This window comes from Amblyomma mixtum, chromosome 8 (assembly GCF_055824585.1).
Source record: "Amblyomma mixtum isolate Tamu chromosome 8, ASM5582458v1, whole genome shotgun sequence".
Taxonomy (NCBI): domain Eukaryota; kingdom Metazoa; phylum Arthropoda; class Arachnida; order Ixodida; family Ixodidae; genus Amblyomma; species Amblyomma mixtum.
In genome coordinates, this window is record NC_143019.1 from 92,650,913 (window position 1) to 92,677,395 (window position 26,483).

Consider the following 26,483-nt stretch of genomic DNA (forward strand, 5'->3'; position numbering starts at 1 on the left):
CCAGACACACAATTAGCATAAAATCTGTAGATGCCGAAAATCACACAGTTAAAGAAGTGACAAATCTGGTATTCTTAATATTTAAATTAACGGTACTCTTCCCTTCAACATAACCTAAAAACGAATTATTCGCTTTAAGGGCATTCCTTCAAGAATAGTGCGCTGCAGCGCAGCGTAAGCCGAAGCTGAAAATCTGCTCTCTGATGAGAAAGCTGGTGTTTGTCAGTGAGTCATGGGAAAGATGTGGCTTCGTATGCTTTGGTGGCAGCGGTTAACAATTTCTAAAAAGGAATTACAGACACGTACACAGTTTCACTTGCGAACTTTGTTCCAACTTCTAGAATGTAACAAGCATAATGATTAGAAGAAAACTTTACTGCGCACTATACGGATACACGTTACTATTTAATAATTCATTATTTCGCGATTATACATTTACGACCAATTTGTAATTGTTTTAGCCGGATGAATATTTACATCATCGTATCTACGCAAGATACTGTAACTGTGCGTGCAAAGAGCAAATCAACAGTGTATTCCAGACGATCAATCTACGAGATGGTAGTACCGTAGGTATTAGCCAAGAATAGAGAGCAAGCAAGATGGCTGCACTGAAGTACATTATGCAGACAGCAGAATCTGATATTGCAGACGGTGTTCAAATATCGATAATACTCCTACAGAAAAAAATTTTAAATCTTGCGCTTTAATGTGAGAGTATAGTTGTTATTGAAAAATAACGCTTAGAAAAATCCATTTTGCTGGGAAACCGATCCCACGCCTGTGATTAGCTCTCACACCACAGACGAATCTGCTAATGGTGCTTGCTGAATTTGGCAGCTTTGCTAAAAGCATCGCGTTTGGAATAAATAGCTGCAGTACCATTAACCAAATCGGTATCGTTGCATATTTTTTTGTGTTTCTGAAGATTGATGTTGCAGACTACAATAAGGAGTGCATTTACAAGAAACCCCCAGAGAACTGCAATCAGCAGTTGTCGAGTTTGAAGCTATGTTAGCAAATCGTGTCATTAGAAGGCTCCTAGGGAATCAGCGTTTCTTGTAAAGGTGCGGTAAAATAGCAAAGCTATTTGGTGGCGAGGGAAATCTTGGAATCTCATGAAATGTCACAACGCGGTAGTGAGACGTGCATTAGCACACCATCTATTTAACTAATGGGAAAAGAAAGAAACTTTCTAAGACGCACTTAATGTTTGTAAACAGTCTTCATGAGCGGTGGCTATTCCTCCCCTTTTTGTCTCTTTTTCTTTTACCGAATTTTTCTAGATTATCACAGTTTTGTCGTTCTTTCAAGTTTGCGCATGCGTGTCTGCTCGAGAAGGGATGTGTCTTTCGTTTATCGATTTCATTCAGTTGCAAGTTGTAGCCCCGTCCTGTCCTCATCTTTCTGTGTCCTGTTTCAACGCTACATTTGTTCGTTCAGACTACCAACTCGACCCGTCGGGTAACGGCGGCCGCTTGCCATGGCGCGCCGCTCTCTTCCCACTAGAGGCGCTGCATATGCAGTATAAAACACCTGCTTTCGCAGCCTACCAGGCTGAACCAAAGCTAAGCGCCCACCGATTTTTTTTTTCTGCTATGTATGCATCCTGGTTCTCTTCTGGACCATTGAATTAAAGTTTGCCTCTCTACAAGTCCTTCTCGTGTCCATTCTTTTTCCTTCGTCTATTATATCTTCAACTTCCTTTTCCTATCAAATGAGCGTGTCATATACTGTTTAAGGTATTGCTCGGGAAGTGGACCGGAGAGCTACGGACGCCATGCCGACAACTCAGTGCTGTCAAATTTTATTGCAGCCTCCGTCCTTTACATATTCCCCAGCCATCATGACCCGCTCTGTGTCATCAGGTAGCGGGTGCTGTTCATGCAGTTCCACAAAGCGTACTCGGTGAAGCTCTTGTCCTCGTCCTGAAAGAAGTAAAAAGCGATAATCGCTTAAGTTGCTACTTTCATTTTTGTTTCCAAGGAAATGATAAATTTGCTGCATGTTCCTCAAGAGTTTAGAGAACAAGTGCTGTTGAACTATTCCTTACACCGTCTACTAATAGACAATCCCAAAACATTGATTTAGAAATGATAAACGATCACAAGGTACATAGCAGTAAAAAATTTGAAACAATTCATGAAATACTGCTATTTTTTCTGCGCTCTATTTAATTTCTGCTAACATTAACGTTTGAAGAGGCCCTGAACGTAGAAGGCTTCTGTGACACTTATTCACTTTGGAAGCTTACCGTCGCTGACCTGCCAGTCACGAGGCTGATGTGGGGAGTAGAAAACTTCCTCAAACTTCTGCAACTTCCTTCGATGTCTAACGCCGCCGCGACGGCTCAGGCTTAAGGCGCTCGGCTGTTGACCCGAAAGACGCGGGTTCGAACCCGGCCGCGGCGGTCGAATTTCGATGGACGCGAAATTCTAGAGGCCCGTGCACTGTGTCATGCCAGTGCACGTTAAGGAGCCCCGGGTGGTCGGAATTTCCGGAGCCTTTCACTACTGCGTCTATTTCTCTGGGCGTCCCTGCGGCGTCTCTCTTTCTACGGCGTCTCTGGGACGTTAAACCCCATAAACCAAACCAGACCATCCTTTAGGTCTTGAGACTTGTTCTATATTTTGATTCCGATTTCCTACTGAATTTTAAGCAGTACCACAAATATTTTCTGATAATTATTTACTACCTGTCTGCTCTTGCTGCCGTTAATGTACAGCCGCGATCGTAATATTGCGGGACGTGGGAAAGCGTGGAAAAACTGCGTTCTGCGCAACCTAACGATGCACTCCCGCTCGTTATTTTTTTCGCAGGCATCTCTGTACACTCACTACAAAATTTCGCACAGTGGGCGTAGAATGGAACCGGCGCCAGGTGCCGCTTCGATATCCGGCTAGCGTCTGCCCCAGCCGCTGAGAAGGGTGAAAGATATTGTTTCCGCCTTTCGCAACGCAGGGGCTTTGCGTAAATGGGATGGGACCCACGGTGACGTGTGCTTTGTTTTACTGCGTTACCTCTATGAGCGACACTTCCCAAAACGGTCACATGTCAAGCCTTCATCCTCTCCGCAGATCAACTACAACCAGTAACCACCGTCGACGCCAAGTTCACTGGGCATTCGCTTCGCAGAGTGCTGGGCACGGGGAACACACCTGAGGAAATTGTGGCTGAGCATTGTTATACTTTTGCTTTTTCTGTTTCGCGTAACCGCATTTTTCGCGGAGGCTTTGGTGTATCAACGCTCTTCGCGACCATAAGCAGTTGGTCATCTCGGCATTCGGAGCCTTGTGGCCTCTTAGGCGCTTGCGCATTGGCAGTTGATGGTTACGTCAGCGAGGAGCCCGAGAATAAACAGAAACCGTAATTGCACGCTCCCTCTCGTTTACCAAGAGTCTCTGCGCCGCGAAAAGCGACACGCGATCTGTTTCACCCTTCGGCGGCTTAGGCAGATGCTTGCCAGATATCAATGCGGCACTTGGCGCCAGTTTTGAGCCACGTACGGCGCGCGTAAGGTAGAAGTGACGGTACAGGGATACCTGCAAGGGGTCGAAAAAGCGGGGGTGTGGCGTTAGGTGGCGCAAAGCGCAGTTTTTCTACGCTTTCCCACATCCGGCCAGTCATATTCTGATCGCAATAGTACGTTACTACCTCGGTGGGCAATTAAGCTAAATTGCGATGTGGTTGCTGAAAAAAGATGCTATAATTTCATGGCATTTGTTAATTAAAATGTCATCTTTCTTTTCATTTTGCTAATATGCAACGCCACCAGCCAAAATAAGGGGCTTTAAATTCTTGATTCGCTCGTAAATCGTTGCATTCAGCACAGAATATGTGAACATCCTGAAGTTTGTCGTCTGAAGTCACGTCGCAAAGAGCAATAACATGGTCTGCAAGAGAACGCCATCAATAAAAACACTATAATCCGTTGAAAACTGTTTAGTTAGATCGCAAAATACGCGCTGTGAACACAATTGTTGTGAAGCGAAAAACTGTTGCTCCGCTGAGCGCAGCGAAACTTGTATTAGCAATTGAGAGAAGGGGTGGTGCATTTTTTGATGCGTTAAAGTTTTTTTCAAATTTACCAAAGGAGAGCTCGCGTTATGACTGATACCTTTGTAGAGACCACGAACTAACAGGCAACCTGAAATGTCACAGCCCACAGCTCACGCAAGAAAGTCAATCTGCTGGCGTAAAGTTGGCGACCTTAGCTCTCTGCGAATGCACATGAAAAAGCATGCGCAATTAAAGCGCTGTAATATTAGATTTACTTTAGAGCGCTACAGGCGCTACTTATTACGCCCTCCACTACAGCTCTTGCATTTTTACTACCACCCTGTGGTGGGCGCAAAACCGCCGGCACTACGGCTGCGCCAAACAACTCCATATTGTGCGGCAAGTTTTGTTCGAGCCTCAGACCTGTTGTAGATACAGTGTCCGTATTAGTTCCTCCGCTCTAACTCCGTGACCAAAATTATTCCACTTTCAGGGTGCTAAGCTCGAAGTCAGATTCGTTCGACAGCTACGTGTGGTACTGCAGCGAAGAATAAATAGCCGGCTGCGGAGCTGCCAGCGTTTTTGGATTCGGACGATTGGATTGCTCTTGACCAGACTACGGTCCGGATGGCATGAAATGCAAACGGTAAATATTGTTCGGAGGTGCAGCACGAACGAAGGCCATAAGTACACCGATCATAGGACGAAAAGTGTCGACAGGACTACTAAGGTCCTAACGTAAATTCCGATTGTAATAAAATGCATGAATTATCAACTGAAATAATCCCATACCCTCAGCATAGATATAGTTAGTCCCGACAATGGTCATAAAATGGCTTGGGTAGTGGAAGACACGACACTAGCTAGAAAAATACGCATTTCGTTGTATTGGAAGGCTGAGTCATCAATGACTTAAAAGTGAAGCCAGGCGCAAATACTGAAAATATATTGGTGCCATATTTGAAGCCAGAGGGTGATGCGCACTTATGTTATTATTCATTTAGGAAATTACATTTTTTGTGTGCAAATACGTGTTTAACGATTATTTAGACAGACCCCTTGAAAATCATGCATGGAAGCTAGCTGAAATAAAAATGCTTCCGTCAGACGCTCCGTGAATTGAACACAAAAGATGCAGATATGCAGTACAGGTGTGAATTAAACTGTTTAGCATCATGTTCTTCAGGCCTCCTGAATAAAACTGCAACTATTTTTAATTGAAGGGCAACAGAGTGGGGAGTAATAAAAGTGTGCGTGCGGTCAGTGTAAAAATATTTGGGGCCTGATAAGTGTTCAGCGTAAAACTTACGTAAAACCGAAAAATTTACAGGTGTATTTTTTCCTATTTTATGCGAGCAAACAGCGCGGCAGTTTCTTTTACATTCGTGTAATGCAGGGGCGCAGCCGGGGGGGGGGGGGGGGGGGGGGGGGGTGCGAATTTTTTTCGAACTGTCGCCGACCGCAGCATGGCCCAAGTATATATCGCGACTTCTGCTATCATAGTTTTCTTCTTGCCTGGATCGTGTCTTTCCGTTTGTAAAGTTTACTATCTGTGATTGCGTAACAAGTTTATTTGCCTTGTTTGACGCATTATATAGAGTGACTTTTGCTTAGATACGTAGATTTAATAGAGACTTACATGTATTTAAATATCTTGTTGCGTGGTTTTGTGTATACATAGAGTGCCTTTCTTTCCAGTGACACTTTTTGTCTTTTATCAAGTTGTATCTTCGCACTTCTAATATGTATTTTGCAGAACTCCTCGTTAATCATGTGCTCGCTGCTGCGACTAAAATTTCGGTGCAATCACTCGCAATACATGACCGGTGACAGCTGCTGCTGCGCAGTACACTGAAACGAAGGACAGCGTCGTTCCCTGGCCGTTGCATATGTACAAAAATGCAAAGGTTCGTAGACGACAAAGATTCATTAAAATATTTGTCCTCTACTAGCTAATTTCATGGCCTACACGTTTTTCATATCAGCGGCATGCACTGCTTTGCTGGTTTCGAACTGATATAGTTCTAGACTTCGTGTGATATTTTGTTTACTTATTAAATACGCAAAAACATGGAAGCATTGGTATCAGTTATGTATGTCACGATTTTTAAGACATCCGAATGCATTCTTTTATTTAAAAAAAACAAACGTCTCACTTGTCTATACGTTGCGTAGTGTTATCTAATACACAATGGCATCGTCAATGGCAATGCATTTATTATTTTTGCATTTATCTCTCCACAAATTCTATCAGGAGGCCACGCTGCAACATTAGCCCCCCCACACACCCCCCACGCCGAACAAAATTTCTGGCTGCGCCACTGGTGTAATTGATGTTATCCTAAGACTTGAAACGTTTCTTTTTGAACGCCTCGTTTGGTGTAGTCAATTTTTCATTTTAAAGTGGAAACGAGAATACGAACGTATGCTCTTTCGAGCTTCATTTGGATTAGGTGCCCACAAAAGATAGGATGAACACGCTGTAGGCATGCTTAATGCAATCACAAATAGATGCTGCTCTATTCCCAGCATACCTACCTTTACTTGCATCACGGTGAGAGCAACCTAAAAGGCAAAAGGTTGTACAGATAATTTTAGACTGTGCACAACAGACATTTACCTCCTTTGTTGTGTCCATGTTGTGTTTGTTTATTTATTCTACCTTTGGTCCGTACAGGCATGTAGAGACGAGTAAGTAAGAAAAAAATATACATACAAATTTTTCATCCTCATATAATGCTAGGTGGGACTTTTAAAAAAATGTTTTTTTTTTTAGAATTACCACTGCATTGTCTAGATTTACGAGTAATAAATGAGCGGAAGGTACCAAAGAGTACTACATAATTAGGTGACAACTTTGGGAGGATGACCGACGCCATGCCATACGCAGTTTATCGTATTTACTGTGGTGATTGCAAATTGCCTTTCAGCAGATCATAATGTTCGGTGATCCTTAGTTTTACTGAAGAAATTTTATTTATGCTAACTAATATATCTAATTCACTTTCAATAATTTCCAATGGGACATTAAGCTACTTTATGGCTTGTCCATTTTGTGAAGAATAAGGAAGTCCTGCAGCTCCGATAGTGTACGCCATGTGAGCAAAACAGAAATATGCTCGTTTTTTACAAGCAGAAAACGTAGTTTACCAGCAGAGGTCTGTGACGAATGACACTTATGGTGATCTAGAAAAAGTCGCGATGTTCGTCTACGGAAAAGTAATACCACAGAAAAACATAGAACTTTCTCCTTAATGGGGCGTTTTTTAACGCAGGTAGAGTGCTCACATTTATTGAGGATGTGGCCGCAAGTTGACTATTGTGAATGAGTAATTTCTCTGCTCTGCCATGATTTCACTGTGACGCCTTTTTTATCGTTTTTTTTAGCATCAAGCAATTGTAGCGGCAATTGTGTCATGATTCGGGTCAAAACTGTCTGCGCCCCTCTGGAAACTGGAGTCATTATGCGTAGCCGAGCATTTCCCAAGCATTCCAAGATTTTTCATCGGAATAGTAAAGAGCCCAAAACAAAAACTTCCGCTTATTATAGCTCTAAACGGGATTCGAACCACCAGTGGCGCCAAAAGCTTCGTTTCCCATTTACCGGCATCGTAGAAAGCCATGGCAGCAGGTTTAGTCTGCGTGTTGGAATTGGTAATCTCTCCTGGTAAGTTCAGAAGAGCGTGTTGTCGGGATAGTTAGTTCTGCATAGTATATAAGTGAAATGCGCAACAACCTAGACAGGACACAGAAAGAAACACATACAACAGTTCACGAGCGCTCGTGAACTGTTGTATGTGTTTCTTTCTTTGTCCTGTCTAAGTTGTTGCGCATTTCACTTATATTGCCACGCGCCTAACGCGCCGCGCGGCCTCCGCGCTGAATCGAAGACGACGACGAAGCGGCGGTGGACTCTCGCGGCGCGCTTGTTCTGTTTGGTGTCGTGGAAGCTGGCTCGATAATTAAAAGAAGGCTCCCGCTCCCAGTCTTGGGTTCTTGCCGACGCCTACCTTCGCGGCTCCTCTGGTCGTGACACTGGTGGAGGTGCGACCGATGCTCCCTACTCCTGAGGACGACTCGACGCGCCCGCCTCTTGTGACCACCCCCGTCCATCGTGCCAGCCGGAGGATCCGCGGCCTGTCCCCCGAGGCCCTCCCTGTTGTCAGCGCGCCTTCAACTACCATTCCGCTCATGGCGACGCCACTGCCCGCCCTGCCTACAACCGTCCCTGCAGCCAGCCCCACCTATCTCACCCTTCAGACTCCACGCACGCCTAAGCCCTTTCACGGTGACCTGTTTGAAGATGCCGAAGACTGGTTGGCTCAGTACGAACGGGTCGCGACCTTTAACTGCTGGGACGACGCTACAAAGCTGCGTAACGTGTACTTCAGCCTTGAAGACTCCGCACGAACGTGGTTCGAAAACCATGAGACTACTTTCTGTACGTGGCCGGACTTTCGACGTCAGCTCGTGAGTACGTACGCCAACAGCGACCGCCGGGAGAGCGCAGAGCGTACACTGTCCTCTCGAATTCAGCGTCGGACGTCGGACGCGGACGTCGTGCGCCGCACGGCCCCACCTCCTGGGCCTTCGCCTTACACCGCACCATTGGTCGCGGTGCACTCTGCCCAGCCGACTCCTTACTGGGCGGATCGGCGCCAGGCACCGCGGAAGACTGACCTCTGGCGGACTCCGGATCAACGCCCGCTCTGCTACCACTGTGGTGAGGCCGGCCATCTCTACCGGCGGTGCCCCTATCGCGAAATGGGACTACGCGGTTTTTCCATCGACAGCCCCCGTCCACGCCCTGGCGAGCGCCCTCAAGACATCGCTGAGTATGTCACCCGCCAGCGTAGTTCACCGTCTCCTCCGCGCCGCGAGTCGCGATCGCCCTCTCCACGCCGGTCTTCGCCCTCTGGGTCCCGTTTCGCCCCAGGACAACGTGGTGCCTCGAGCCCTCGTCGGGAAAACTAGCTCCGGCGGCCTTTGGAGGCGAGGCCGCCGAACGCCGTTCCGACGCAAAGCTTCCACCGCCGCAGCAACTGAATCGCCCCGACGTCGCACGCCGCATCGCTGCACAGTTTTCCCCGACGCGCCCTTCGTATCGCCGCGATGCCGCAACCCCGATCGCCGACCCGCTTCCGCCGCCGCACCGACCCAATCGCCCCGACGCCGAACGCCGCATCACCGAAGAGTTTCCCCCAACGCACCGCTTGAAACGCCCTGACAGCGCAACCCCAGTCGCCGACCAGGTTCCGCCGCCGCACCGACTGAGTCCTCCACAACAGCCATCGACGGGCCGTGCTGAAGGCAGGGTCTCCTTGGATATCCCTGTTCTCGTCGACACAAAGGAGGTCAGTGCGTTGGTCGATACGGGCGCAGATTACTCTATCCTTAGCGGACGGCTTGCGACGGCCCTGAAAAAAGTGACGACACCCTGGGACGGCCCCGACATACGCACGGCAGGCGGACATCTTGTCGCACCACTCGGCATGTGTGCGGCCCGGGTTACGGTTCGAGGCTGCACATTCGTTGCCACTTTTCTCGTTCTCCGCGAATGTTCTCGCGATGTCATCCTTGGCATCGACTTTCTTCGCGAGCACGGTGCTATCATAGACCTGCCGAACCGCTTGGTGACGTTTTCTACCGCAATGGCCACAGAAGAACCTGCGCACCAGGGTTCTCGGTCCGCCCTGCGAGTCGCCGACGATAACGTTACGGTGCCACCACGTGCCAGCATTCTCGCTAGAGTTACCTGCGACGAGCCACATAGGGGACTCCGGGTTGTCGAGCCTAATGTCTCCCTCGTGCTCACTAAGGGGGTTGCGGTGGCACGGGGCCTTGGATCCCTTCATGACGGTTGTACAGAGGTCCTTGTCACCAACTTCTGCAATGAGCATCGACATCTGTTCCGTGGCACAGCCATCGCTTACGTCGACCATGTTCAGGAAGTGGCCAAATGCTTTGCTTGTGCGGAGGACACACCTGGAGCTGACGCCGAAGCGGTCACCAGCGTAGACATAAATCCTGGCCTTCCACCCACTGAAAAGAGGCAACTCCAGGACCTCTTGCGGGAGTTTGGTGCGTGTTTCACGTCGTCGTCTAAAGTGCGCCAAACGTCGATAGTTAAACACCGCATTATCACGCATGAAGGAGCCCGCCCCATCCATCAGCAGCCCTATCGTGTGTCCCCTCGTGAGCGAGATGCTATTCAAACACAGGTCGAAGATATGCTCACAGACGGCGTCATCCAACCGTCAAGCAGTCCGTGGTCGTCTCCTGTCGTCCTCGTGAAAAAGAAAGACGGGACACTACGGTTCTGCGTCGACTACAGGAAGCTGAACAGTGTGACCAAGAAAGACGTGTACCCGCTCCCGCGTATCGACGACTCCCTCGACCGACTTCGTCAAGCCAAGTACTTCTCTTCGGTCGACCTCAGAAGTGGTTATTGGCAGATAGAAGTTGATGAGAGGGACCGTGAGAAAACCGCCTTCATTACACCGGACGGGCTGTATGAATTTCGCGTCCTCCCTTTCGGGCTCTGCTGTGCTCCTGCCACGTTCCAAAGAATGATGGACACCGTTCCCCCCGGTTTGAAGTGGCAGACCTGTCTTGTTTATCTTGACGATGTCATCATTTTTTCCGCAACGTTCACGGAACATCTGCACCGCCTCAGGACTGTCCTCAAAGCCGTTCGATCCGCCAACCTCTCCCTCAAACCAGAAAAATGCCACTTTGGGTTCACCGAATTGAAGTTCCTCGGGCACGTCATTAGTGCTGACGGAATCCGCGCTGACCCAGAGAAGCTTGCTGCCGTTGCTGCCTTTCCGGTCCCCTGCCACAAAAAAGCAGTCCGACGTTTTCTGGGCCTGTGCTCCTATTATCGCCGCTTCGTTAGAAACTTCGCCCAGCTCGCCAGCCCTCTGACGCTCCTAACCCGTGATGACACGTCATTTTCCTGGGGCAACGAACAACAGACTGCCTTCGACGAGTTACGACGCCTACTCCAATCACCGCCCATCCTGGCACATTTCGACGAAGATGCCGACACGGAGGTGCACACGGATGCGAGCAACGTCGGTCTTGGCGCCGTTCTAGTTCAGCGGCAAAACGGTGTCGACAAAGTAATTGCCTACGCCAGCCGCGCACTGTCGCGTGCTGAGTTGAACTACTCTACCACGGAAAAAGAATGTTTAGCGGTAGTCTGGGCCGCCGCCAAGTTCCGCCCATACCTCTATGGCAGACCGTTTTGTATCGTCACCGACCACCACTCGCTGTGCTGGCTGAAAAATTTAAAGGACCCTTGCGGCCGCCTAGCACGTTGGGCATTACGCCTGCAGGAATTCGATTTCACCGTCACCTACAAGTCAGGCCGGACACACACCGACGCTGATACCTTGTCACGCGCTCCCGTCGAACCTCCTCCGCAAGACACCACCGACGATGATAGCTTCCTTGGAGCGGTCAGCACATCTGAGCTCGTTTCCAGACAGCGTGCCGACACTGAGCTCCGTCTGTTCATCGAACATCTCGAAGGTGGTTGCCCTGAAATACCACGATACCTAGCTCGTGGACTATCGTCGTTTTGCCTGCGGAGAGGGGTGCTTTATAAAAAGAACTCTACTTCAAGTCCGACAACTTACCTGCTCGTCATACCGTCTGATCTGCGGGATGAAGTCCTCCTTGCCTGCCATGATGAACCGACTTCCGGCCACCTTGGAGTTACCCGCACCTTATCCCGAATCCGGCAGAACTATTACTGGCCCAACCTAACTTCAAGTGTCAAGCATTATGTCCGGACATGCCGGCAATGCCAGCGGCGAAAGAAACCCGCGCTCAAGCCTCCTGGACTTCTTCAGTGCATCGAGCCGCCACAAATACCATTCGACAAAGTCGGCATGGACCTTCTGGGGCCATTTCCTCTCTCGTCTACCGGCCACAAGTGGATCGTAGTCGCCACAGACTACTTGACCCGCTACGCTGAAACGAAGGCCCTTGCGCGAGGTACTGCCGCCGAAGTTGCCCACTTCTTTATGCACGACATCGTGCTTAGACACGGCGCCCCATCGGCCATCATTACTGACCGAGGCAAGGCGTTTACAGCCCGACTACTACGTGACATCTTAGCGCTTAGCCATACTGCTCATCGACCAACAACAGCGTATCATCCCCAAACCAATGGTCTAACGGAACGGCTCAACAAAACATTGGCGGACATGATCTCGATGTACGTCGACGTTGAACACAAAACCTGGGATGAGGTCTTGCCGTACGTCACCTTCGCATATAATACCGCGACGCAGGAAACCACCCAGTTCACCCCGTTTCGTCTCGTGTATGGCAGAGAGGTCCGCATGATGCTAGACGCCATGCTGCCGTACGGCGACGCCGAGCTCCCCCCTGAAGCAGGCCACTTCGTGGAACAAGCAGAGCAGGCCCGTCAGCTGGCCCGCTTGCACATCAAGGACCAGCAATCCGCCGATGCCCGACACTATAACCTTCGGCACAGGGACGTGCACTACGAGCCCGGCGACCACGTGTGGGTGTGGACACCCGTGCGCCGCAAGGGATTGTGCGAAAAGTTTATAAATAGATACTTTGGCCCGTACAGAGTCCTGCGCCGTTTGAACAGCGTCAACTACGAAGTTGTACCCCATGGAACTGTGATCGTCGGCCCTCAGCGTCAACGGCCTGAAATTGTGCATGTAGTGCGCTTAAAGCCGTACTTTTCGCGTGACTGAGCGCTGCGTTCACTCTGTGTTTCTTACCTTTTTCCCCTTACCCCACGTGTGACCTTGACTCTCGCCGCATTTCATTTAGCGCAAGTTGTATAGTTCACCTCACCCCTATTCTTCTTGTTTTTGCTCCTCCTCCTCTCACTGTACATACCCCATTCCACATCGAGACGATGTTTCCTTTCGCGGGGGGGGAATAATGCCACGCTCCTAACGCGCCGCGCGGCCTCCGCGCTGAATCGAAGACGACGACGAAGCGGCGGTGGACTCTCGCGGCGCGCTTGTTCTGTTTGGTGTCGTGGAAGCTGGCTCGATAATTAAAAGAAGGCTCCCGCTCCCAGTCTTGGGTTCTTGCCGACGCCTACCTTCGCGGCTCCTCTGGTCGTGACAATATACTATCCTGGTAAGTTTTTTAGTATCTGTTCGTCACCTTTCCTCAGTTAGATCTACACTTCGAAATAATCAGTGACAGCAGTGGCGCAGTAGCGGCAGTTGAATGATACTGGGTTACTTAGGGATAGATAAGATTGTGTATGTACCTAACGGCAGCTTTATGTGGCACGATACGAACGTGAGAACACGGGTCAGAATCCCTAACGTGTCGCTAAAGCCGGCAAAGGATAGCGAATGTTCTGTAGCGTCACGCACCGAGGGGCGCTGTGCAAGCTGTCTAGCGCAATAAATGCGACCGCCTGAACATGCTTGACAAGTACGCCCTTTGTGAGGAACTGATCTCAGCCCCCAATTCATTCCATAAAGGTTACAACATGCTAACAAAGGCCTTCTTTCTGTCGTTCCTTAGACCAGGATCCCCTGAGTGGGATCTCTTCCCCGCACCATCCCTACGATTAAGATAAGAATTTAATGTGCACAAATCGGTTACATCAATTCAGTATACAGGCGAGGGTCCCAAAGTCAAGCGACTGTCACGGGATCCCCTGATTCTTGACGGCGAGCACTTCAAGACGGCATTAGACAATATTTCCTAACTTACAGCCATCTATTTTTTTTACTATCGATTGGTATACGGTATTTGTTACACTGTGTGCGCAGTACTACGTTTTATATAGTTAAAACTTGAAGCACGCATTAAATCATGCTCTACATCTTGGAGCCATGTATATTTCTGTTCCAATTACTTCTACTGTACTGTCCGTTTTTGTAATATTTTTTTGCAAACATTTCCGCCTATAATGCCTCTGGTCCTCAGGGTAAACAAAATAAATAAGCACCAAGAGCGGCGAGGGCCGCCGAACGCGCTGTCCGGCAGCAAGAGAAGCCGCTAAAGCAGCAAAGCAAACCATGCGCACTGCACAAGCAGACGTCCGAATGGAAGCGGGCAAGAGCTCCGGCGCATCCAGTAGCCAAAGGACATAGCCATTATCTGAGAGTGGTGACGCCTAGTTATGAGCCTTTATAGAATGTACTGCGCTTGCCTGCAGGGCAGTTAATGCTTGCGCCTACTATCGAGGAATAGATAGCAATTTTTTTTTACTTAGGTTTGTCTCCTCTTCAGACTTTTTATGCAGATTGTGGTTTTTCCTTCGTCTTGTGTAAGGGTGCAAGCGCTGAGAGAGCGTTGTTATTTTTTTTTTTTGCATTTCAAATTATTGTATTTTTCAACATCTTTTCTCCTTAGGGTGGCCTGCGAAAAATGTGGCATTGCGGTTTTATTTTCACTATTTTTGCCTCAATGTATTTTTGCCGGTATTCTTCTATTTCATTTTTATTTGCTAGCTTTCATCTCGCTAAAGGATATCTTGAGCACCCTTCTCTTTCCTTCTTTTTTGTTTTATTTTACTCTCCGACCGAATAACTATTTGTGCTTAGCTTGGAGGAAAGTTTCCGCCTGAGGAGGGCCTCCAGATGACGGCCTTAAACACCCCTACGCAGTTCCCAGACTTAAAGGTGCGCTGAAGAGAAATCTGAACTCGTCTTTTTGCCGCGGGAACTCGACCTACACGTTCCGAGCTTTCTTAGAAATTGCGATTTATGACCCTGTGTGGCCGATTTCCCTAATTAAATCGAATTAACGTCCTGCTCCCGCCTTCTTTTTTCGATTTCTCCCCCATACGGTGGGCGGAGTCGACCAACGCGTGGAGTGCCTTTCAGCCAGCTCCGTGGAGGCTTTGCTTCCGCTTTATTTTGTTTTTAGGTTTCCGTGAAGAAATAGTTTCATTCGCAGATAATATAGCCGCAAAATAAGCCCGCAGAAATAAAAATACTCGCGGACTATTTGCTTCTACGGACTACTACGTATTACTCCGCCGATGGCAGAGCGGCAAGCCACCACGGGACTGAGTGAAAGGCACTCCACGCGTTGGTCGACTCCGCCCACCGTACGGGGGAGAATTAAAAAAAAAAAAGGCGGGAGCCGGATGTTAATTTTATTTAATTAGGGAAATCGGCCACATAGGGCAATAAACTGAAGTTTTAAGAAAGCTCGGAACGTGCAGATTGAGTTCCCGTGGCAAAAAGACGAGTTTAGATTCCTCTTCACTGCACCTTTAAAGGCTGCATATTCTCGAGCAGACATAACCATGAGAGTCCCATTCGTCCTTTTAGTAAGGGGGAATTGGGCCGTGAGCTCAGGCGCGAAACGGTAGCGTACGCTCCGAATTTCCTGGCCCTTGACAGGCTGATTATCGATTGATCGAAAAAATACCAAAATTGAAATAAAGCGACAAGAAATGGCAGAATATCAATTCCATTGAAGCGGACGGAAATGCTTTAGCAGTCCGACTCCGCTTATACGACTGATTTGCGTTAGCAACCTTAATTCACTCAAAACAGCGGGAACTAAGATTCAATATGTCAATTTTTTGTTTGCATGATTTCCATTTTAAGGCGAAAGCCTTTAATGCCTCATATTGTCGTGACCAAGGAATGTTAGCAAATGTGTCGGCGTGTCGGCGTCACTACTTAAATAAAGAACTTTGTCGAGGCTGGGAATCGAACCAGGGCCAGTGTCATTTGAAGTGGAAACGCTACTACTCCGCTACGAAGGGTCTTTTTTTTTCTTTCATTATATTTATTTGCATGGTTTTGTACAGAAAGGAAATATATGCATGTCTGTGTGTATACACACAAAAAAATCAGGTTTTGGCATCGATAAGGGCGCATCTAGTGAATGCATGGGTTTCATGAATAAAGTAAAATAAATAAAAGGAATAAAAAGAAAAAAGAAAGAAAAGGAAACAAACAGAAATAAAAATAAAATACTAAAAATAAAAAACACACACTGACACAGTGCGCCAGAAAACGCTTTCGCCTTGCAGCACTTTACAGAGCCAAACTGCCCCCTCAATTTTTATGTTCAAATCAGATGTCCCCTAGCCGTCAAATTACAAGTTCGGCGGCGGTTCTGTGCGCTTCACTTTCTTGCACCCATTCTTCAAACCTCCAATGAGGTCAGGTTTTGCATCCCATAATGAACTCTCTATTGCTAGCACATTAAAGCTCTACCCTCCACTTCATTTTTCTCACCTTCCCAGTGATGTTTATGCGAGCAGCGGGAAGAGACGCAGTAACTTCACCTTTTCTTTCGTTTTAATTTCCCACTCTTAGACCGCAAGGCTTCACTCGCCGACGGTCACTTGCAATCTCAGGTGTAGGCTTAACGGTATGCAGGGATAAAGCCTAAGGTTTTAAAAAACACAAAGGGCAAAACAGAACACATGTGGTTGGAATCGAACCTGTGTGTTCTGTTTTGTTCTTTGCGTGTTTTTTTTTTCATGCGCTAGGCGTTTGATACACAAACGACCATTTCAAACTACCGCACGTTTCCGCCTTGACAAATGTTCTTTGAAATCTCATTAACTGCTAGCATTAAAGAGTGGTGGGTTAGGCTACCTGTTAGCATTGAAATTCGCAGCATCCTTTAAAGTCTATTGCCTAGCAAGCATCTACAAAAGCCCATAGGATGCTTTTAAGCTCACTCTAAAAATCCCAAATGATAACATCGAGGTTCGTTATCTCGTGTTTACGGTGGCCTTGACTTTTCGGACGCGTCCTCTTCGATCATAGCGCCATTGTCTGAAGTTTGCGAAACCGCGGGCTTGGGCAAGAAGATAATATTCGCCATTGGCACATTCACTGCTCTTCACGTGCTGTCACATTAGGAGCTGAGCGCAGTCGTCGCTAGCGCTTGCGTTCGTGCCGACGTTGTTCGCCCGAAAACTTCGTAGGAGGAACGTATCTACGTTCGTACTAAGATCTAGCTTCGGGGCCTTATGCACTCACATTGTTGTTGATCATCTTTGACCCGTCGACGCACATATCTGTGATGGCGTCCACCATGTTGCGTCCCTTGAAAAACCGCTTTCCCCTCTTTTCAAGCAGCTCGATGACCTGCGTACAAGCGGCAAAAGAAAGCCCATCAACAAATGTTCAAGGTTACTCATCCCCATTCAAGCCATACCTCACAAAGCGTTTTGAACAAATTCTACTCATTGACCACTTATTCAAAATCTGTTCGAATGCAAGATGCACATATGATGTACAGAAAACGGGGCGAAAGCACTTCTTAGATGATTACATATATAAATTTGCTTTAGGGTTCCGGTGTTGCCTTGCCTAATGATGATCCGAACCTATATCTTGAAGCCATAGATGGAAATAGAAAGAAAATAGCCGCACGGTGCCCCATTAAGCTCTTGAATTCTTTTACTGAGCACAAGGTGAGGGATACAATCCCTGCACGGTGACAAGGTATAAAAATATGCAAAACAAAAACAAAACCACTTGAAATGTGCATATGACCTGCAGCCATATATGCATGGAGAAACATGTGTACGTATGTCCTCCTGGAACCCTCGGGTACAAACTTTGTCGAATATACTTTACAAATAAATCGCAGACACGGCGGCTACGGAAAGAAGTTCAGTGACATAAAAGGTTTTCACTCGGCTGCATCTACGCATTCTTTGGCTATCTAGAAAATACAAACAGAACGGTATTGTGTCCTTCGTCTTCAGGAACAACCGGGATAAAAAGAACCTGTACCAGCACATTTGATCGTGGCGGCCGAAACGCAGAAAATGGACCGGATTCACGTCCATGTGAAGACGAGGTCAAGCACATTAAACAATTATAAATCATTACGGTTTCATCAACCCGGTAACCATACATTTCACAGTTGAAAGGAAATTTTATCTAGAGTTCGGAAATGTAATATTTTCACAACATCGGATGTCGCACAGCACACAGCCATAAGTTCAGCCTCGCGTGGTAAAGATGACCAGTTAAATATGGTGGCAACTCATTCCGTCGTGACGAACAGATCTCCCCCCCTTCCGCCCCCACCCCATTACACCCTACTCACAAATTCCGAATTCCATTTTGCAAAACAAATGCCTTCTTTCAGTCGTTCCTTCCACGCACATCCCCTGAGCGGAGTAACATTCCCACATCAACCGCTACTACTGTTGTTAACCAGTGTTTCAAAAACGCATCAGATGACATTTTATAACTGGGAGCTCTATATTTTTGTACTGCCACTTGCTATACTATTTTTCTTGCACTTTATGCGCTTTGTTACATTTTAAATTCCCTCCTCCCTCTTCTTCAGTGCAGGGTAGCCAACCGGAAAATCCTTCGTGTTTACGCTCCCGGCTTTCTCCTTTTTCTTTGTCTCACTCTATATAACTAGCACTTCAAGGACACATTAGATAATATGTTATAACTGGGAGCCATCTATTTTTGTGCCACCACTTGCAATACTGTTTTTGTTTCACTGTAAGCGTTCTATTACCATTTATATATGTAGCGCCCCAACAACGCATTTGATTATATTGTCCAACCTGGCACCGTATGCATTTCTGTTCTGCCAATTGCATTTTCTGGGCTGTACGTTTTTGTCTCTCTTTTTGCGAACACCTCCCTCTCTATTGCCACTGGCTGTGATGGTACACGTCATCAATAACCACCAAGAGCGCCGACGGAGGCCAAACGTGTCGTTCAGCTGCAAGATACGCTGCTTAGGGCGGCGGGTCCTCAAGCTGATAAAGCAGCTAAGCAAACCATGCGCGCTGCGCAGGTAGACGAATAGAAGAGGGCGAGAGCTGCAGCCTGTGCAGTAGCAAAAGGACACAGCATGAACACCACATGAACGTTTAGACCGTGAGTGGGGTCTTATGGAGATCCAGGAGGCCTGCGGACCTCGAATTCTCTTGCTAAACAAAGTATCCAGTATACGTGAGCGTATCTGTATCCGCGAGTATCAGTATCCATCCAGTATCCGAGAGCGGCTACACCCGTTTATGAGCCGTTATAGACTCTATACTGCGCCTTCCCCGCAGTACAGTTAATGCTTACACTTGTGGTCGACAATGCTACAGAAAACTTTTTTTTTACTCGATTTTCTCAGCTCTTTGGCGCCCATTCCTGAGTTTCGCGCCGTCGCCGTTGTCCCTCGTAACCATGCTCCGTGCCCGCGCTCCTGGCGCCATTTCTCTTGCACGCCCAAGCCGAAACGCATAGCCGCCGCCGTTCGCCACTGGCCCGCGAGCAATATCGCCCTGTTATTTTATTTCCGATATTTTGCATCAATATGTTCTCGCGCGTATTCTTCCATCTCACGTTTATTTGACAGCTGTCCGCCGCGGTGGCTCAGTGGTTACGGCGCTCAGCTGCTGACCCGAAAGACACCGGTTCGAACCCAGCCGCGGCGGCCGGATTTCGATGTAGGTGAAATTCTAGAAGACCGTGTTCTGTGCGATGTCAATGCACGTTAAAGAACCTCAGGTGGTCGAAATTTCTGGAGCCCTTCTCAGCGGCGTCTCTCATAGCCTAGTCGCTTTGGGACGTTAAACCCCATAAACCAAACCAAACCATATGACAGTATTGATTTCACTGTAGGATACATTGAGCGCCTCTACCCTCTCCTTTTAGTCGCTTTTCTGTTTCTTTTCAACAGAAGAACTTTCTTGCCTTAGCTTGCAGGAAAATTCTCCCCTGACGAGGCCCTCCCGCTTATGCCCGTAAATACCGCTATGCAGCGCAGAGACAGGCTGGCGGGCGTGGCCTGATTGCAATTATATATTTGCAGCCACCCTTCACTAATAGCCGTTTTCGTTTTTATAATAATGAAACGCGATTATCGTCGGTCCTGTCGCTCAACAAATTTGATTATCTCGGGTTAGACGACACGCGCTTTCTAAAAGTCCACGCGTAAAACGACGCCCCTCAGCGGCCACGTACAAGCGCATAAACACGGACAGATAAAGAGACTTGGACAACACGACCGCTTACTTCCGCTTAATTGACACTCAAGCACAATTATATACACCTTGCTGCATGACCACAAACTGATGGTCCTGCCGACATCACATGGCCGCTCATAAAAACAATATTTCCTTTTTAGTCAGTGTGACAGATGGTGCGCTGACGCAGGATGGACCCGTTTTCTAATCAAATCAGCCTCTATTATTTCTCTAACATCCTGATAACTATGTTTGCTACAATCTTGCATGCGCTGAAGACAGGTTTATATTGTTTGATATTTTTTCAGCACAGTCATGACAAGGTTCAGAAAAATTACCGTCTCTATAATTGCCTACCTTCCTCCTGTGTTCCAATAACCTTTCATTCAGACATCTGCCAGTTTGACCGACGTACCTAGAGCCACAGGATAGAGGAATTTCATAAACCACACCAGAAACACATGCTACAAAATGATCTCGGTGCTTGATACCGCATGGTTCTTTAGGCTTTTGAAAGGGATTAGTCAAACTGACTAGTTTTTCCAACTTCTCAGGCGCCGAGAACACTACTCTGACGTCACTACTCTGACGTCATGCAGCCGGGTGTATATAATTGTGCTTGCGTGTCAATAAATCTTTATTTGGAAGTAAGCGCTCGTGTTGTCCAAGTCTCTTTCTCTGTCCGTGCTTTTTTTTTTGCGCTTGTACGTATCTGCTATGCATCAACACGCCCGAAGGTCTGTGCTCTTGCCCCTCAGCGGACGTCAATCCATGGTCAAAGTGGCACGTGACGTACTCTGCCCTGCCTGCGCTTAGGTCCGCATCATTTCACGCTTCTGCAAATCGCACCGGAAAGAGGCTACGCGGCACCTGAGTCATTCAGTGACGTGCGCTTAAAGGGCGTTATTTTACGCGTGCTCTTTTCGAAAGCGAATGTGTTCCGGCGCGACATGGTCAATTCGTTGAGCCTCAGCGGCAATGCTAATCGCGTTTCTATATTTTAAAAGCGAATACGGCTGTAAGTAAAGGCTGACAGTTGATATCTAATTGAAATCAGGCGCACAACTGTATTAGTGAAAAAGTAAATGATCGGAATTTAGTCTACCAGCTTACTTCTTGACATTATTCACCTATTTCTTAACGTCCGCCAACGCTTCTATTATTGAGAAGCCATCTTCGTACCTCGAAATACATTCTTTTTAATTTAGGAGAGGACTTCCCTGGAACACTGGATGTAGAGTGAGAATAACATAAAGCATTAACGCCCTTCATATTTCGCTCCGTCATTCGTGGCCTAAACTTACACCAAGCACCGGCGAACAACCAAAATGGTTTTCACCGCATTCTTCCTTCCCGTGGTCGTGATGATAATATTAGCTTTATATCTGGCTCAATCGCCCCTTTAGCTTGTTCAAAAATTGTGTTCCATGTCGTTTCAGAATTTACGCAGGCAAATGCAATGGGTCCATTCTGATTCTACGTTGGCATGGCTAATTGTTCATTTCAAGACTTACAAAAAAGCGTCGTCACAGGGTCCTACCGAATGCAATTCCATTCGATGGTATAGAAAAAAATGCCATGTTTTGGGGCATGCCTTTCTCTTTCTGTTAGTTTCGTCTTAATTTGACACTAACCGTGGACATTCAAAGATATTGCCAAGCAAGAGAGTGGGATAAATTTAAGAAGTCAACACTTTGCGAAAGTTAACAATTCCAAAGGTATTTTATGCAAAACTACATAGGCACGGTTTTCATATGTGAGGCCGCCTGGCGCGCAATGTAGGCAAAATACACAGCTTTGAAAATTTTATTTCGCCTCCATAGGGGCAGTGAAAACTGAGTTCACTGGCTACTTACATGCGGCTGAAGGAGCATCTTAGCGCACTCGAATATGTGTACCTTCATATCTCTGGGCATATCTGTAGGGGTAAATTCATCCGATAATTAATTATCACAGAACTTAGCGTATATACAGTTAAAACTCCTGCTTTTTGTATTATTGTGTGCTGTACATAGCAATGCTGCCACGATTCTAAATAAAACCGCCACTTATTCAGAACTCTTGAATTTAATTGGTTGCTGTTTCGGGTCATGCCTGATCATATATTCGCATTGTTTACTCAACAAACAGAATTTAATCTAACATCGCATGGCACATTTTATACGAAAATCTAGAGAGTTTCACCAACAACGGCATTGGCATGCTAGTCAGAGGTGTAAATCAATATAGAAACGTCATATATATAGAGATTCAAGCCCAAGCCCCGTGGGATTCACGTCGTAACGCCTTTAGTGCATGCACCGGATTTCTCAGAGGCAGTGGTGTACTGCTGCTGTGCGAGAGATCGCTGGGTCCACTCCGTGTCATAGTGATTGCGTCTTCATGTAGATGACATTGGTGTGGCCAGCTCAGAAATTGATGTGTGTTAATGGAACCCTGAAATGGATTCGATGGGCATATTCTAGTGCGACAGATCTGTAGAAGTGGTCTCTGTGGGTATTCGGGTCAAATTTCAAAGCTCTGCGTGGACCCCCTAATTTAGAAGTCGTTTTTAAAAATGACAGCTCGCAGTAGCTCGCAACCAATTGTGGCGACACACTTCACCCAGCGACCCCTGCCCCAACGACGTCAATGGGCAGAACAGCCAGCTTTCAAGTTCGCCCTGTATGCCCACTGACGTCATCGGGGTAGGGGACGCGCTGTGATGTGTGCCGCCCTAATTGGTTGCGAGCTACTGCAAGCGGCGATTTTGAAAAATGATCTCTAAATTATAGGGCCTACGCAGAGCTTTCCAATTTGACCCTAATACCCACAGTGACCACCTCTATAGATCTGGCGCACTAGAATATGCCATCCAAATTATTGCAGGGTCCCTTTAAAAAATTGCTGAGGTTCAGCTTGGCTAAGCCTGGGGAATGAGAAGCATATTAGTGGCTAGGCTTGGTAATACATGGCTTTCCTTGGTTGAATACTTGGTCATTTTAATACAACCACTAGAAGCCTTCGTCGTGGGGGAAGACAACGGCATGGCTACAGCGGAACGCCGACTAACCCCGAGACGCGCGTTGGGTGAGCGCCTGGATTGCCGCGGAAGCCGCGTCTGCCTGCCCGGTGGAGCGAGCGTTTCACCTACACCGAGTGTGAACGCGCATTCGAAATGCTCGGGTGTGATGGCTAGGGCTCCCACGGCGACGGCGTGAGGTGGAGGCCGGCTCTCTCATCCGATGTCACGTGGTGTGACGTCACGGTGTCACGTGGCGTGACGGCTAGGGGTCCCACGGCGACGGCGCGAGGTGGAGGCCGGCTCTCTCATCCGATGTCACGTGGTGTGACGTCACGGTGTCACGTGGAGGTCCCACGGCGACGGCGTGAGTGGTAGCTCTAGCAATATGTTTCGCATAAAAAGTCTTACGCGGTCGAAGTTGGTCCGGTAGCCTCCATGGCCATGTACCCTCTTTGCCCAAAGTAACCGAGCAGCTGTGACGGCAGCAAGAGCGGCCTCTCAGCCGACCGGCGCGCTGCGATCCCTGGCGCTCGCCGCTGCTCACCGGCTGCTAGCGTAAGCTAGGTGATGTAAGCCCGCGCTCTCGCCCTCCTTTGTTGGATGATAAGAAGTCATACTGAGTGAGGGCGCAGGCTCAAGTCACCCAGCTTACACTAGCAGCTGGTGAGCAGCGGCCAGCGCCGAAGATCGCAGCGTCGTCGGTTGGCTGCAAGCCCGCTCCGGCCACCGGCGCGGCTGCTCGGTTACTTTTGGCAAAAAGGGTGCCTCACGGCACACAGTGCAGATATGGCGCTCGGAAATTTATTCACCCATCACACACAGACGGCAACACAGATAAGGTGGTCTGACTGTGGGTTACTGCCGGAGTGGGACTGCTGACTGTGGCTCAAAACAGTATAGCACTACTCATACACCCCCTCCACCCCCCCCCCCCCCCCCCTCTCCTGTCAATCTTTAAAATGCAGCGAAATATCATATACTCCTTTATCAGAGTCGTATTGGTCGTTATTGGTGATGGACCTTAGCCGCCGCGCTATGGGGAAGCTCTGCACGCTGCCACGGGCGCCCGCGCTGCGGCGCTATGTTTCGTCCAAAGGCCCCAGCGCACGACAGGGCAAGTGGCCGCCGCAGTCGGTGAGCAATGTTTCGATGCACTGAACTGTAATTTTCGCATTCATTTTCTGTTTTCTGACTGGTGTGGTGTATGTGGGTGCTGCGAAGGATGGCCAACAGCTGTTCTAAATCTTGCTTCCGTTCTAGCCACAGAGGACCATATGATAACTCGTTAGCCTTGCCTAGTGAGTAAAAGCGCGAGTAAAGCACGGGCTTTATGTTCATCGCTTTTCGCATCGTCTTCGAGAGAAACGAGTCACACTGTACGTGTCCATAATTGGGTTTTCCTAATCCATGCTGTCATGTCACGCGCACTATACTATAAGCCAAGCTGAAGTCGAATGCCGCACAGGGGTTTTTCGACGGCCTTCTTACGTATTCTTCGAAGCCGGAATAAAGCTCCCACCCCGATAACATGACGAAAACATGCAAAATGTTTGTGAGAGCCATCAGCTGACCACGACGTATATGAAGCATTGGTCTTGCACACTAGCCGCTACGGTACAGCTGCTGTTGCAAATAAAGTTGAGAGTGGAGCGGTGCGCAGATAACGCGCACCGAGGTGAAGCTTGAAGAAGGAACACTGACGGGCGAGAGTTCAACAAACGGACCAAGCGTTGTTTCGCATGTGACCTGCGCGACTAGTGCACGATCCTGTGTTGAAAGCAAGCAAGAATAACGTCAATGAACGAAAGCTGCGTGGCAAGGCCTTGTCCTGCTCGTCTGAATGGAGCGGGCGCCGTTTTATTTTCTTTCAAAGGTAATATAACCTGGCAAAATAAAAATTCGGAAGAAGGGGAGGAGAGTACCAGGTCCAGAAACGTAATAGAAGGCCTTCAAGGGTAGTCTTCAAGGAAAATGTGCCCCGTGTAGTGCACTCCCCACTACATCATAATCTAGGGCTAGGGCAAAGTGTCTGAACACCAGTGTTGGTTCTTATTGATAGAAAACGTTCGAGCAAATATTCCCACGCACTTAAAAGAGGTTCCATTTATTAGAATATGAGAGGCATGCGATTTCATCTCGTTGATTCTAAATGGGCTGCATCCATTGAATATAGGTGAAAATAGATTTCTTTTCGCGACTGGTTATTTACGGTCCTATTAATAACTGCCTGCACAGTCAAGCTAAAGAGCACTAGACGTTGCATTAAAGTTGCTTTTGGTAACAGTGCTTGTTTTATTCTTTTTTTGTTTCTCGTAAAATGCGGCACGCGACAGACCTTACAAAAACACTAACATTGTTACTCAGATATGCATTCAAAAATTCCCGCGTTTAGCGAGCAAAAGCATGAGGATGGCACACTCGTTGTCCTCGTAGTCGCTCATTTCAGTGCCTAGCCGGAGCGAAATTTTCTCCTGCGGCGTTCCCACAGTAGCTTCATACGCTATTTTCTCAGAACGCTGCCCTTTTCCATTCTATATACGATGCGTATGTTGAAAAACCGCGAATATACTTTCGGATACCATATATATGGGCGTAACCGCTGCTGCTTCAAGTTCAACTGTGACATATGGCAGTCGGCAGGCGAAATTTTGAGAGCGACACAGTAATATTGAGTATGTGGCAACGAAAGCCGAACAAAAGTATATTCCATTACAGCAGTATATGGCATCGCGAATGCAGCATATGTTTATATTCGCTAAGGCTTTCTCATCAACTTTCTGCTTTCCTGCTCTGTTCCAAGAAAGCTCTCTTCCACGCCAGACCTTTGCACACATTCTCAAAAGAAAAACATCAGAAACCTGCTTAGATGGGCGCGATGAAACTTCACTGCTGGCGCCGCGGCTATGACATTAGATGGTAAGTGGCGACCACTGCGGTAGCTGTTGTCTCTGCAGCAAGCTCGCCGCCAAGCTTCATGACCAGAGCAATTATCGAACTACTGTGCTATTGCAGCTTAAAAGCCCAATAGCCATCATAGACGGCACATATACAGTTAGCGTGACGCCGGCCATCCACGTTCAGGCCTCAAGAAAAGCGACAGTGGCTTATGAATCCGCCATCGGAGTCCACTACCTATTTTGTCCAAGGATATAGCTTAAGCAACGAGGCACGCATTACCGCAGATCAACGGCGGTCCGGCTGCATCAGCCATCCATGGCGCTCCAGGCCGCCAGGAGACTGCCAGGAGCAGAAGCACAGCCGACGGCAGCGCGAGGAGGCTGTCCATGTCGAGTGGCGCTTAACGGAACACCAAACCTCCGCGGAGCAGGAGGGAAAAGCCTCTGTTTAAAATGTAAAATGCACTCTGTTTGCTAAGGCTGGGCACACACAGAAGCGACTGACTGACTTAATGGAGACGACAAGGCTAAACGCTCCGCTCAATTATGCCATTTATTGGAGCGGCACGAAATTATTAGCGGCGCATTTGCTACAGAGCTGATAATACTTCCAATAAAGATTAAACGCCTGCATTGCCGTCTTAAC

General features: G+C 47.9%; 1 protein-coding gene across 1 annotated transcript; it reads right to left on the bottom strand.

Moving 5' to 3' along the window:
• Positions 1 to 1,844: 1,844 nt before the first annotated feature.
• On the bottom strand, positions 1,845 to 26,257 carry LOC149333509 (uncharacterized). The gene is made up of 5 exons (XM_089556071.1): positions 26,118 to 26,257; positions 21,793 to 21,854; positions 16,977 to 17,084; positions 6,538 to 6,564; positions 1,845 to 1,928 (listed from the first exon to the last, which is right to left on the bottom strand). Exons 1-5 carry the CDS (start codon positions 26,224 to 26,226, stop codon positions 1,845 to 1,847), a joined length of 390 nt encoding a protein of 129 aa, XP_089412197.1. The 5' UTR covers positions 26,227 to 26,257.
• Positions 26,258 to 26,483: the final 226 nt, after the last annotated feature.